The 15,585-nt window shown below is 41.7% G+C and overlaps 1 protein-coding gene across 1 annotated transcript in view; it reads left to right on the top strand.

Annotated features, from left to right (window-relative positions):
- FRRS1L (ferric chelate reductase 1 like) overlaps positions 1–15,585 on the top strand; it is a 30,790-nt gene that overhangs the window by 2,866 nt on the left and 12,339 nt on the right. Inside the window, exon 2 of the mRNA XM_024252338.3 lies at positions 14,584–14,668. Within this exon, the coding sequence (XP_024108106.3) occupies positions 14,584–14,668 (85 nt within the window). The remainder of the gene's footprint in view (positions 1–14,583; positions 14,669–15,585) is intronic.

The following is a 15,585-nucleotide window of genomic DNA, read 5'->3' as shown; positions in this document are numbered from 1 at the left end:
TCAACTGCTTTATCTGAAATTTCCTCCCAGGCTCAACTTCCTTTTACAACCATATCTCCCCTTCCCTCACCCTGAGCTTTTACTCTCCATTCTTCTCCTACCCTCTTCTCTCTGACAGTTTCACTTCCTCTTTGCATACAGATTCTACCACCATCTGGTGGGTGCTAGTTGGGATGTAAGTGGCATGGGCCTATCAGAGGCAGTGCCTCTGCTAGATTACCCTGGGTCTGGGCTTGGGCTTCAGTCCTGTGGGTCCTGAATAGAGACTTTCCCAAGACACTTAGAAATTAACAGTGACATTGCCTTAAAAGCGGGGGCTGAGGAGGGGTTGCCAGAGAGAGGGAAGAACCAGGAGAGAGGGGTGTCCCAGAAGGCAAAGAAAAAGAGCCTGTTTCCTACCAAGGTGTGGCCTGATAGCATGAAGACTCAAAATTATCAATGGATTCAGGAGATGAGAGGTTATGGGTGGAACTCTCCTAGGATAGATTCAGTGAAGAAGGAAGGAGGGAACCTGACTGACCTTGGAGGATGTGGCAAGTGAAGAAGCGCAAGTAATGCCTTTGACTTATTCTATCAGTACACTTGAGATTGTCCATTTCTAGTGACTAGGCTACTTGTTCCCTCTGTGCAGGGTACCCCCTTCTTATGTCTCAAATAGCCATGAAACTGAGTACAAAAATCAGAAAAAAAGGAATTTGAATAATGGAGATGGGAATGGAAATCCACTGAAACTGAGAGAGAGCCTACTGACCATTACCTACCCTACCCAGAGACTATTTCCCCAGTATCCAGATTGCCCAAAATCCTCAAATCCAGAGGCAGGATGCTGGCTAATTTGCTGTCTCAAGAAAATGATCACCCCCTAACATGGTCATTTTTAAAAATGTAAGTTATGTTTTGGTTTAACTATGCTAGTGTTCAGAATTCTTTGAGGGTCCCACTGTCTAAGCCTATACTACTCATCCTTACAGTCTCAGCTCAAATGCCACCTCTTTCAGGAAGCCTTCCCTGATTTTTTCCTTCTCCCACAGAAGATATTCTTCCACAGCACACAGTCTGCCATGACCCTCTTTGCTCTCTATGGTCAGGAGTTCAGATAGGGTCTTAGTGCTTGAATCCTACCACTCATACTTCTTTCCCTTGAGGTTCTTAACCCAGAATCTATATATTCAGAGCAATGATAGAATGTGAAACAGATTACCATTTGATTATGGGCAAATGCTCATTTCTGAGGGTTCTTTGGGGAAAAACAAAACTGAGTTGGATGTTGGCTAAGGGTTAAGTCCCAAATGAAGCTTGCTTCTCTCTGCTGCTAAGATGGCCAGGTTTGAGAAGCAGACCCTGAGTCTTAACCCAGCCAGCTACATGGATGATGTTAACTGCCTGACCCTTGGAGCCATACCCTGCCTAAGAAGGAAAAGACAGAACATCATTTATGGTCACTTATCTTTAAGGCATAGTCATCTGACTACTTGTAAAATGTGGCTCAATCAAGGATTTTCTGACCATTGAGTTCTGATCACAGTTTTTCTTGGGAAAGAGCTAGAGAGATAGAAAGAAAGACAGAACATGGTGCAAAGGGCAGAAGTTTAGCCATCTTCCTATATCCTTCCCCCATCTACCATGGACGGTATGTGGATATATAACTTACCACTCTACTAATCTGGAAGTTCTTTAAAAGTAACAATTTACATCTAATTTATCTTTGTATCGTTCATCAATCTAGCCTGATCATAATACCAATTAGAGCAACTTTTAGTATGTGCTTACTATGCAGCAGACACCGCTTTAAAGTACCTTGTCCATATTAATTTTAATCCTTATAGCAACACTGTGAGTTAAATACTACTATTATTGCTACTGTAGAGATAAAGAAACTGACCCACAGAAAGTTTGCATATTTTAGCTAAAGTCACAAAGCTAGAAAGTAGCAGAGAACTCTATGGATTTGTTGATGGACTTAATGGAGAAAGTGGTATAAGGTGTCCTGCCCACCTGGAATGGAGGGTCCCTGTTGACTTGCACTAGGAAATGGATTGGACAGGTAGAACTGGTGTTTTGTTTTTGTTTTTGAGACAGAATCTCGCTCTGTCGTCCAGGCTGGAGTGCAGTAGTGTGATCTCAGCTCACTGCAACCTCCACCTCCTGGGTTCAGATGATGCTCGTGCCTCAGCCTCCCAAGTAGCTGGGATTACAGGCGCGTGCCACCACACCTGGATAATTTTTGTATTTTTAGTAGAGACAGGGTTTCACCATGTTGGCCGGGCTGATCTGGAACTCCTGACCTCAAGAGATCTGCCTGCCTTGGCCTCCCAAAGTGCGGGAATTACACATGTGAGCCACCACGTCCAGCCTAGAATTGGGTATTTTTGTGAGTGAACTTGAGAAGAAGCGTTTGGAACTGATACGGTAGACAGTTAGGGACTACAGTTTCCTGAGCAGTGGAGTGCCACCGTGAAGGCTGAGTTTGCTTCTGTGTGGAACTGTACACCTTATAAAACCCTTTGATACTTTTACTTCATAATATGACCCTGAAAAGAGAAGGAACAAAAATTGAGGCCGTCTGGAAAGAGACTGATGCAGTCGTTCTTGGATGAAACTGAATGGTGTGGCCAGACAATTAAACTTCAAGGAATCAAGTACTAAATTAATACCTAAAGGCTGTGAGCCAGGCAGTTAATTAGAAGCAATAAATAGCAAACCAGAAGCCATTAACCACCCAGTAGAGTACGGCAAAACAGGCTCAAGGGATTGCAAAAAAGGAACAGATAGTTTCTTGAATTAGACAAGAATGGAAACCACAAAGCCCGATTGAGAACCTAAAAAATCAACCAAGAAAATAAGCACTTCTCATGGTTCAGGAATAAATGAAGGGAGTATAAAAAATAGAGAGGAAAGGAGGGAGAGAAAAAAATGGCTCAAATTGTTCTCCAAAACAGAATTTACTGAAAGAGCTTATAGAGTCCATGTCAGAAAAAGGAAAGAAAAGGAAGGAGAAGAATTGATACACCCTTTTTTAAAAAAGCCCCAAGCCAATATTAATTTAGTCTCATTCAGGTTCTTATTTTAGAGGGAAAAAAATAACATCAAAATGGAAAATGGAGAGAAAGGAACAAACCAAAACAATTTAAGTGATGAAAAATGGGGGAATGGACAGAGTGAAGGGAAGAGGGAAAAGCTGGCTGTGTCTGGGTGGTTCAACACATATGTCTCAAGACTAAGGAGGACAGGTAGGTGTAGGGGAGATGGAATGTTGGGGAGTAGTGTGAGGAGCAGTGGGATGACAGAATTAGATTTCTGCTTCAGGCCGGGTGAGGCGGCCTATAATCCCAGCACTTTGGGAAGCCAAGGCGGCAGATCACCTGAGGTCAGGAGTTCAAGACCAACCTGGCCAACATGGTGAAACCTGTCTCTACAAAAATACAAAAATTAGCCAGGCATGATGGCAGGTGCCTGTAATCCCAGCTACTCGGGAGGCTGAGGCAGGAGAATCACTTGAACCTGGGAGGCAGAGGTTGCAGTGAGCCAAGATCATGCCATTGCATTCCAGCTTGGGTGACAGAGCAAGACTCTGTCTCAAAAAAAAAAAAAGATTTCTTTTTCAAAAAGATGGCGGCGGGGCAGAAGGAGTAAGAGAGAAGCCAGAGAACCAGATAAGAGGTAGAACTACAGCCAAAAGTCAGGCTCTGGTTTCTGAGGTAGGAATAATAATAAGTGGTCAGGTGCGGTGGCTCATGCCTGTAATCCCAGCGCTTTGAGAGGAGCCCAGGAATTTGAGATCAGCTTGGGCAACAAAGTGATACCCCATCTCTACAAAAAGTTAAAAAGTTAGCTGGGCGTGGTGGCACACACCTGTGGTCCCAGCTACACGAGAGGCTGAGGCAGGAGGATCACTTGAGCCCAGGAGGTCAAGGCTACAGTGAGCCATGTTCACACCACTGTACTCCAGTCTGGGTGACAGAGTGAGACCCTGTCTCAAAATAAATAAATAAAAGGAATAACAGGAAGTGATGGCTGAGTAAATGTGCCAGGTTGGGGAAAGGGAGAAACTTAGGACTGAGGTTTCAGGATTGTGAGACTGTAGGTGGCTAGTGGGATTATCCACTAAGATAAGAAACATAGGAGCAATAGCTTTTGGGAGGTGGAGGAACTCATCTGGAATTGATTTGCTTGTGGAATATCCAGGGAGAAACCTCTGGAGGCAGTTGGCTGTTGGGTTTAAACTGATAGAAGAAAAGAAGAAAGGCTGAAAACTGTGAAGTGAGAGAAAGAAGGGAATAAATCTGAAGATAGTAGAAGGAAACAAATAACAAAATAATAAAGATATAGCAGAATTAATGAAATAGAAACCAAATATTCAGTAAAAGGGATCCACAAAGCCAAAAGTGATTCTTTGAAAATATTAATAAGACAGATAAGTGTATAGTCAGGGTTCTCCAGAGAAACAAAACCAATAGGATATGTATCTATGTAGACAGATTTATTTTAAGGAATTGGTTCACATGATTATGGAGGCTGGCAAGTTCCACAGTCTGCAGGTTGGATCGGCAGGCTGGAGACCCAGAGATGAGCTGATGTTTGCAAGTCAGGTCCAAAGGCCATCTGCTGCTACATTGCTTGGTGGAGGTCACTCTTTTTGTTCTCTTCAGGCCTTTGACTGATTGGATGAGGCCAGCTTGCATTATGGAGGGCAGTCTACTTTGCTGAAAGTCCACCTACTTAAATGTTTTTTTGGTTGTTGTTGTTGTTGAGACGGAGTCTCGCTCTGTCACCCAGGCTGGAGTGCAATGGTGTGATCTTGGCTCACTGCAACCTGCACTTCCTGGGTTCAAGCGATTCTCCTGCCTCAGCTTCCCAAGTAGCTGGGATTACAGGTGGGTCCCGCCATGCCTGGCAAATTTTTGTATTTTTAGTAGAGACAGGATTTCACCATGTTGGTCAGGCTGGTCTCGAACCCCTGACCTCGAGATCCACCCACCTCGGCCAAAGTGCTGGGATTACAGGCATGAGCCACCGCTCGTGGCCCACCCACTTAAATGTTAATCCACTCCTAAAACACCCTTAAAGAAACATTCAGGTTTTTTAAACCACGTATCTGGGCACTTTGGCCAGCCAAATTGACATATAAAATTAACCATCTGGCAAAATTAATCAAGAAAAAAAAGAAATAATATTAAGAATGACAAAGGGGGAACCGTAGACATAGCAGAGATTTAAAAGCTAATTAAATTGTAATTATTATAATTTAATAAAAAGATAATCCAATTTAAAAATAGAAAAAAGCTTTAAAAAGACATTTTTCCAAAGAAGACACACAAATTGCCAACAAGTGCATGAAAAGATGCCCAACATCATTGGCTGTTAAGGAAATGCAAATCCAAATCATAATGAGATACCATTTCACACCCACTAGGATGGCTGATTTTTTTTAAAAGGAAAATAACAAGTCCTGGCAAGGATGTGAAGAAATTGGACCTCTCATACATTGTTGGTAAGGATGTGAAATGGTGCAGCTACTTTGGAAAACAGTTTGGCAGTTTCTCAAAAAGTTAAACACAGAATTACCATATGATGCAGCAGTTCTACTCCAAGGGAATTGGAAACATATGTTCACACAAAAATTTGTCCATAGCAGCATTATTCATAATAGCCAAAAAGTGGAAACAACCCAAATGTCTATCAAACTGATGAGTGGATATACACATGTGGTTGATCCATACAATGGAATATTATTTAGCCAGAAAAACGATGAAGTTCTGATACATGCTACCATGTGATGAACCTTGAAAATATTATGCTAAGTGAAGGAAGCCAGACACAAAAGGCCACATGTTGTATGATTCCATTGATATAAAATGTCCAGAATAAGCAAATCCATAGAGGTAGAAAGCGGATTCATGGTTGCCAGGGGCTGAGAAGAGGGGGAATTGGGAGTGACTGCTGACAGGTACAGGGGTTCTTCTTGGAATCATGGACGTGTTTGTGAATTATATAGTGGTAATGGTTGCATAACCTTATGACTATATTAAAAAACACCGATCTGTATACTTGAAAAAGGTGAATTTTATGGTATGTGAATTAGAGCTCACTAAAAATGAAAGCAGATAAGCTAATAAGAAATACAAGGAACAGTTTTATGCCAATACACTTGAAAATTTAAATGGACAAATTCCTAGAAAAAAAATGCAACTTACCAAAAACTGACTCAAGAAAAATTAGAAAAGCTGAATAATTTTTTACCTATCAAAGAAATTGAATCGGTTAAAAAAATCTTCCATCCAAGAAAGCTCCAGGCTCAGTTCTACCAGACACTCAAGTGACAGCTGATGCTAGCCTTAAACACATTATTTCAAAGGACACTCAAAGAAGGAATAGTTTCCAGCTTGTTTATGAGGATAACATAACTTTATTAGCAAAACCAGACAAGGACACAATGAGAAAGGAACATTACAGAAGAGTATTGATCATGTACATATGCATAAGTACTATACAAAATATTTCTGAAGGAATGGAAAATGACGTTTTAGGCAAAGATGAACCATAAGAAAACCAAGATGACAGTAACGTCGGACAAAATATAGAAGATAAAACATAAGGAGCAACTTATGTCATGTATCGATAGAATAAACTAATCAGGAATGTTTACCTGTAACAGTATAGTGTCCAAATAAAAGCAATAACTGATGGAAATAGAGTACAGCAAAATATAAACCAACATTTGAAACTGGACATACCACCCTTGGTATTGAAAAATCAAACACATTTTTAAAATAAAAGATATAGGGAGACCAAGGCAGGAGGATAGCTTTGAGACCAGGAGTTTGAGACCAGCCTGGGCAACATATTCTCTACAAAAAAATAAAAAAATTAGCCAGGCATGGTGGCACCTGCCTGCGGTCCCAGCTGCTCAGGGTGCTGAGGCAGGAGGATGGCTTGAGTCCAGGAATTTGAGGCTGCAGTGAGCCATGATTGTGCCACTGCACTCTAGCCTGGGCGACACAGTGAGGCCCTGTCTCCAAAAAATAAAAATAAAATATATAGATAGTTTCAATTGTATGAATGATAAGTTCAATTAAATAGATATGTAAAATCCACAAATACAGAATCATACTCTTTTTGAGCACATAAGATCCACTAAAATCAGCCACATACCAGAATATAAGAAAGTCAACAAATTACAAAACAGTCTGCATCATACAGATGTCTTCTGATTACAATGCTGTAAGATTTGAAATTAACAAAAGTTTAGGGGAAAAAATCACCTATGTCTGTAAATAAAAACAATATTAACCTATATGTTAAGGAGAAAAATCATAAAGAAAATTAAGATATGCATATAATGACCATCAAAGCACTGCATGTCAAAATATCTGGCGTGAATCTAAAAGAGAGCTTAGAGGGAAATTTACAGTTTTGAATACGTTTATCAGAAAATAAGAAAGATTAGATGCTGGGCGTGGTGGCTTACAACTGTAATCTAAGCACTTTGGAAGGCCGAGAGGGACGGATCGCTTGAGCCTGGGAGTTTGAGACCAGCCTGGTCAACATGGCAAAACCCTGTCTCTACAAAAAATAAAAAAAAGTTAGCTGGGTGTGGTGGCTCATGCCTGTAGTCCCAGGGTGAGGTAGGAGGATCACCTGAGCCAGGGAGGCGGAGGTTACAGTCATCGCGCCAGTGCACTCCAGCCGGGGTGAGACAGCAAGACCTTGTCTCAAAAAAAAAAAAAAAAAAAAAAAGTCCAGGTGCAGTGGCTTATGCCTGTAATCCCAGCACTTTGGGAGGCCGAGGTGGGCAGATCACGAGATCAGGAGATTGAGACCATCCTGGCTAACACGGTGAAACCCCGTCTCTACTAAAAGTACAAAAAAATTAGCCGGGCGTGGTGGTCCACCCCTGTAGTTCCAGCTACTCGGGAGGCTGAGGCAGGAGAATCGCTTGAACCTGGGAGGTGGAGGTTGCAGTGAGGCGAGATCGTGCCACTGCACTCCAGCCTGGGCGACAGAGTGAGACTCCATCTCAAAAAAAAAAAAAAGTAAGCTAAGCATTCAATTCAAAATGGAAACAAAAAGGAAGGAAATAACAGATCTGGGTGGGAATAAATGAAATGGAAAACACATGTGAAAATGAGGGGATGACCCAAACTGAATGTGGATTGTTTTGAAAACTCTCATAAGATACACAAATTTCTGGCATGACCAATCAAGGGAAAGAGTGAAAATACAGATAAACTGTGTATGAAATTAAAAAGGAGAAGTTTGACAAATACGGCGAATGAACTCCCTCTGCATCTATCCCAGACTCTCTAGTGTGCCGGCCCCTGATGCAGAGGCTAGAGTATTACCTGGACTCCTGAGTTCTGGATACAATTTTGATGCCATGAATCATGTACATGACACTGGAGTCAGAACTGGGTTATGTGAAGGGTGGGAATGGGATGCAAGACATCCATTTTTTTTCTGCAACAGTTTTATTGAGATATAATCACATACCATGCAATTCACCCAATTAAAATGTGCAATGCAGTGGGTTTTAGTATATTCACAGGGTTGTGCATCTGTCACCACAATCAATTTTAGAACATTTGCATCATCCCCAAAAGAAATCCTATACCCTTTAGCTGCTACTCTGCAGTCCCTCATCTCCCTCCTCCCCACCCCAGCTCAAGGCAACCACGAATCTTTCTGATTCAATATTTGTGTATCCTGGACTTTTTTTTTTTTTTTTTTTTTGAGATGAAGTCTTGCTCTGTCTTCCAGGCTGGAGTGCAGTGGTGCAATTTTAGCTCCCTGCAACCTCCACTTCCCAGGTTCAAGCAATTCTCCTGTCTCAGCCTCCTGAGTAGCTAGGACTACAGTTGTGCTTTTTTTTTTTTTTTTTTTGTAATTTTAGTAGAGACAGGGTTTCGCCATGTTGGCCAGGCTGGTCTCGAACTTCTGACCTCAAGTGATCTGCCTGCCTCAGCCTCCTAAAGTGCTGGGATTACAGGCATGAGCAACCGCGCCCAGCTTTATCCTGGACATTTCATGTAAATGAGATTATATAATCAAGGTACATCCATGTTGTAACATGTATCAGTACTTCATTTTTTATGACTGAATAATATTCAGTCTTACATATGTGGATAGATTTCCAAAGGGAAATAATAAACAGAATGAGAGGTACTGCACCGTGTCATTTATGCAAATTAAAACATACACAAGTGATATATTAAGAGCACACCTATGTAAAAATAAACATAGAGGTGAATGGTAAGTTGCAGTGGGCCCTCACTGGTCTGCTCTGTTTGGGCATTTCCAGGCTTTGTGCCTGGCCATGAACAGGCTAATGCAGTGCAGCTGTGGGCAGCATGGCAAGGGGTGCTGTTGGCAGAGTGAGAAATTGTGCCTGGAACGTGAACCTTAGATCCAGGATCTGCTGAAGGCAGTTTGGTAATTATCGTGTAAGGTAATCATGCAAGAGTTTCAGGATGATAATCTTGGGAATATGAAAAACTTTTTGCAACCTGGCAGGACTTTACCCTGGATAGGCAGAATTCCATGCTACATGGAATGGACTGAGATGAGAACCTTACCCCACCACCAAATTGTCTGTTATCCATTATTGCTAATGTGTCCTTTCAGTTTATCATAGTAAAATATTGCTTTTCTAAGACGTATGTGTCAGAGTGTTCATTTTTTGTTAAAACTTCCATCCTTGGGAGAAGGATATGCATGAAACACACTGGACGTATTGTCTAAGGTGGGGAAGAAAATGGAGTTAGTGATGGATTGGGGGAAAAATCTAAGATTGGCTTTGTATAGACTGATAATGAGTGTTCCATAAATCAAGAAATAGCAATTTAATTCTGTGTACCTAGGGTACTTAGAATTGTACAATTAAAATAATTTCCCATTAGAATTGTGTAATACATGTAAAACATAGATCCTATTGAATGTCTTTATTTTCTAGCCTTCAGATAAGTACTAATAAGCTACAGTTTTGGCAAACACATTGTATCAGTATTGAAAGGTTAATCCATTTAGTCTGTATCGATCAAGGTCCAGTAAGAAAGACAGAAATCATACTAGCTGTTTAAACAAAAGACCAGCCCAGGGAATTGTCTAAGTAAGAAGTTGCGGGACTGGAGAAGCAAAAAGGGAGTACCAAGATAGCATACAGAAAATAACTTCAGGAAAGTTACCATCCTTGGGGCTGGAGTTGCAAAGAGAAGGGCTTGAGATTATAAAAAGGTCCCAGACCAGGACCTCGCAGAGCTGTGACCCATCCTTTGAGAATGAGGCTGTGCTCAGCTGCTGCTGATACCTCAGAGCAGCATGGGATGAGGTTGGTTCTGGGAGCCTAGCACCAAACTGGGAACTCAGACCAACTGCCAGGATAAAGTAGAGTTGCTGAGAACTTGCTTATTGGAACAGCAATCACACAGGAAGGAACAGTCCTCTTTCCCTCCTCCTGCCTTCCTCTAATGCTTGCTATTGGCAGAGTCTAAGCACCTGGCAAAGGAGAAATGGTTTGCAGAGTACTCAGCCTATAGAAGGCTGGGTTGTAGCTGAGAGACAAGAGCTTAAATATTGGCACATGGTCCAAACTTATTTTATATCAAATAGAGATCATTTAATTTCAGGAAAAAAATCTAATTCTGCTCTGCTTATATTCCAATATCAACTCCCAACTGGTGTACTGCAATTCAGTTCCTACACTAATGACCCAGAGTTAGTGCAGATCCCACAAGTGAAAGGGCATGGTTCACAATAAGATTATCCACACCTCAGACCAACTGGCTATAAATGTGGGGTTTTCCCACAAGATAGAAGAAGTTTCCCACTTCAGCTTCTATTATTTGCTAGAATGTTTCACAGAACTCAGGAAAAAAAAAGTGCTATTTTTACTATGACAGTTTTATTATAAATGATACAACTCAGGAACAGTCAATGAAAAGACACATAGGGTGAGGTCTGAGAGGCTCCCAAAGGCAGAGTTTCCATGCCTTCTCCTCGTGGGATTATCACATTGCCCTCCCAGCACACTGATGTGTTCAACCAGGAAGCTGCACTGGGCCTCAGTGTCCAGAGTTTTTATTGGGGTCTCACTATGTTGGCATTATTTATTTAATCATTGGCCACATGGTTAAACTCAATCTCCAGCCCCACAATCCTCCCTAGAGGTAGGTCTAGCACAAAGCCCCAACCTTCTAATTATATGGTTTTTTCAGTGACCAGCCTCTATTCTTAGTCATCCCGTTGCTCAGCATAAACTCAGGTGTAATCCAAGGGGCTCATGAAGAACAAAAACACTCCCATTACTTGGGAAATTCCAAGGATTTAGAGTTTCTTTCCCAGAAACCAGGGACAAAGGCCAAATTCTTTATTTTTCAACAGTTAGCAATATAAGAGGAAAATGTTATTAAAGGCATGTCCAAGTGCATTTGACAGAACGCAAGTTCCTATTACAAGTTTTAGAAGCATATATGATAATAGAAAATTAGTGCTAGAAAAGCCCTGAGAAGCCATTTGCCAACATGAATAAACTAGTTCAGAACATTTATGAGTGAGTTTTGTTCCAAAATTTGCTTTCATTTGGAGTTTAGAAACCTGTTGTTCATTTTTTTTTTTTTTTTTTTGTGATGGACTCTCTCTCTGTCACCCAGGCTGGAGGGCAGTGGCGTGATCTTGGCTTACTGCAAGCTCCACCTCCCAGGTTCATGCCATTCTCCTGCCTCAGCCTCCCGAGTAGCTGGGACTACAGGCACCCGCCACCACGCCCAGCTAATTTTTTGTATTTTTTAGTAGAGACGGGGTTTCACTGTGTTAGCCAGGATGGTCTCTATCTCCTGACCTCGTGATCCGCCCACCTTGGCCTCCCAAAGTGCTGGGATTACAGGCGTGAGCCACCACGCCTGGCTGAAACCTGTTGTTCTTAAAGAGACAATCGTACCCAATGGTTATTACTTCTCAGGCCAGTTTACAAAATTTAATAGTGATGATAGGACCAGGCTCAGTGGCTCATGCCTGTAATCCCAGCACTTTGGGAGGCTGAGGCGGGCGGATCTCAAGGTCAGCGGGTTCGCGACCAGCCTGACCAACGTGGTGAAACCCCGTCTCTACGAAAAATACAAAAATTAGCCGGGCATGGTCGTGGGTGCCTGTAATCCCAGCTACTCAGGAGGCTGGGGCAGGAGAGTTGCTTGAACCCGGGAGGCGGAGGTTGCAGTGAGCTGAGATTGTGCCATTGCACTCCAGCCTGGGTGACAGAGCAAGACTCTGTCTCAAAAAAAAAAAAGGTGATAATAATCCAGTAGTAATAATAACTGGTATTTATTGAGTTGGAAATCTGCTGTATGCTAATGTGTTATTCTAGATGCCAGGAAGTAGTGAAGATGATATGTTTGAAAATGGAAGAAGATAGGGAACCTGAGTCAGATGCAACATTTAAAGAGATTGTCTTTGTCAGTGAAACATAGAATTTCAAAAACATGCAAGTGAACAATCATTGAATTCCTGGATAAATATTCTGAGACAAATGGCCTCAGGATTGTAGTGAGAAGTAAGAGGAAGAAGGTATATGAAGCTGCTTAACATACAGTAGTTTGTAGTGGCTCAATAACTATTCAGAGAAAAACAAAACTCATTCAAGTCAGGACTCAGTCTATAGCAGCAGCACCCAGCCTTTTTGACACTAGGGACTGGTTTAGTGGAAGACAGTTTTTCCATGGACTGGGTCAAGGGGATGGTTTTGGGATGATTCAAGTACATTTATCATGTACTTTATTTCTATTATTATGACATTGTAATATATAATGAAATAATTATACAACTCATCATAATGTAGAATCAGTGGAAGCCCTGAGCTTGTTTTCCTGCAACTAGAAGGTCCCATCTGGGGGTGATGGGAGACAGTGACAGATCATCAGGCATTTGATTCTCATAAGGAGCACACAGCCTACATCCCTCACATGCGCAGTTCACAATAGGGGTCACACTCCTATGAGAATCTAATTCCACTGCTGATCTAAGAGGAGGTGGAGCTCAGGCAGTTATGCAAGCCATGGGGAGTGGCTGTAAATACAGGTGAAGCTTCACTTGCTTGCCTGCCACTCACCTCCTGCTGTGCGGCCTAGTTCCTAACAGGCCATGGACTGGTACTGGTTAGTGGCCCGGGGATTGGGGCTCCCTGGTCTCTAGTACTGAAGCAGATATAGGACTTAGCATAAAATAAGCATAAAACTAGAAAAAGTAATGCATTTGACCCAACTACTTCAGTGGTAAAAAGTTAGGATTGTACTTTATCGTGTGATCAAGGTCTAGGATAGTAAAAATGGACTATTCAGAGTGCACAGAAGTGTGCCAGAAAAGTGTGACCTGGTGGTTTTTTTAAAGTCTAATAAATCTAATGGACAAAATTAGCAAAGCCTCACTTTTAAAAAAAATAGCATTACAAATCCCAAAGAAAAAACTTAACAGGAAAAAAACTCATAAAATAGAATGATTTTTAAAAGTTTGTACTGATTTACATTTCCTAATGTCTGTGGGTGATTTTATTTATTCATTTGACAATCATTTATTCAGTGTCCAGTGCCAAGCACTATGCTGGGCAGAGAATACAAGATAAGTCACACATGGTTCCTGTGTACGTGGAGTAAACAGCCTAGGAGAAAAGATTTCTCTCACAAAGTGGAGGCATAATGCAGCCTTACCCTTCAATGTATGGTTTGATACATTATGGTGGGAAGTAATCTTATAAGAAAGATAGACAACTATTAGAAATTATGTGTTTAAAGAATTTAGTGACAAGTTGGGTGCGGTGGCTTACACCTGTAACCCCAGCACTTTGGGAGGCTGAGGAGGTGGATCACTTGAGGTCAGGAATTCGAGACCAGCCTAGGCAATATGGTGAAACCCTGTCTCTACTAAAAATACAAAAATTAGCCGGGTGTGATGGCCGGCGCCTGTAATCCCAGCTACTCGGGAGGCTGAGACAAGAGAATCCCTTGAACCTAGGAGACAGAGGTTGCAGTGAGCCAGGATCACACCACTGCACTCCAACCTGGGCAACAGAGTGAGACTCTGTCTCAAAAACAACAAAAAACAAAAACAAAGAATTTAGTGACATAAGAAAATGTTACCTACAGCTTAACGCAAAATGGAAGTTAAAAATGGAATGGAAAAATCCTGTTATCAAGTATATAAATGGAAAAACCCCACTATCAAGTATATAAATGTATCACTGTTAACTTTTTTCTCTTAGAGCATGTATATTGTATTAAACATGTGATTCTCAAACTCCCAGGGGACAGCGGTAAGCCCGTGGTTATATGAAATTGTGCGTCTCTCAGTGCCCCAGGTTCCTCTCCTATAAAGTGAGAAAAGGACACACCTACTCTCAGTTCACATGCAAGATTAGGTCCAAAGGTGTGTGTCCTACACCCTCCCCCATGAAGGGGATGATTAGGCTTCATCAAAGCCATTTTCTGAGTCCGCAAACATTTCTCAATATGTGTGAGAAAAAACAGTCAACACATTTTTAAAAATTCTCATTGGAACAGTTGTTACTGGATTTTCTAACCCTTCTTTATTCTCACTGCCCAGGTTACCCCTTCCCTACTGCTCCTCCTGTGGATCCATTTGCCAAAATCAAAGTGGACGACTGTGGAAAAACTAAGGGATGCTTTAGGTTGGTGGAACCGCAGGTTGGATAACTTTAAGGCTAAGACTGATTTACTTCTCAGGGTAGTATTTAAATTGCATGCAGTTCCTTCTAATCAGGGGGCCTGAGCTCCTTCATCATCTCAGCAGGGTTATGAAGTTTCGTAATGGCCATCTCGCTTTTCAGTCTTAAAGGCGTTTTAACTTTAGTATGTCCTGGGCCCGGGACCATTCTTCATGGTTCTTTTCTAGCTGTGCCACCATTGCTCCAGGTGTCTCCTACTCACCAATTGCTGATATGCAGAAGACTCATGTGACACAGAATGTGTCCGTGCTTATTCAGCAGAGGCTGCAGGCAGGACAGGCAATGACAGACATGTTTAGTACCCAATTCCTTTTTTAATAAATAGTCCTGACCTATGCATATCTGTATGATTCTAACTAGTCATTAAGCATTCATTGTTGCTAGCTTGTTATCTCAGGCATGGTGAGTCTCTACATGATTATTAGTAGTATCACGACATGACAGGCTGGGCTAGAAAACAGTCATGTGGACAATGGGCCTCCCATCTAGACAGCTCAGCTTCTTTGGGAAAGCCTCCTCCTTTGAACCCTTTACTTCCTAAAACAAATTGCCCCTGAATAATTTGATGGTCAGGGGCAAAGTTTTGATGGTCACTGCACTGAAGGTTCTGATTTTGCTGTTGTTCAGTACTCAAGGTCTAAGAAGGAAAAATTGAATGAATACAGGGGTTTTGAGCTTTCTTTGGATTACAAGGCCACTTCTAAGGAATAAATAAAAATATCCAATAATATTCTTATTGAGGAAGATGGTCAGCAATGTATAAATCTGGTGATTGGGGGATGTTTTGAGAAGGGAGGGAATTTTACTACTCTACTGGCTTCAAAGTGACTTGTTTTCTTGTCCATTTACTCCTTTTTTAA

Source organism: Pongo abelii, chromosome 13, assembly GCF_028885655.2.
Source record: "Pongo abelii isolate AG06213 chromosome 13, NHGRI_mPonAbe1-v2.0_pri, whole genome shotgun sequence".
In the NCBI taxonomy this organism is placed as follows: domain Eukaryota; kingdom Metazoa; phylum Chordata; class Mammalia; order Primates; family Hominidae; genus Pongo; species Pongo abelii.
This window is presented reverse-complemented; position numbering and strand designations above follow the sequence as displayed.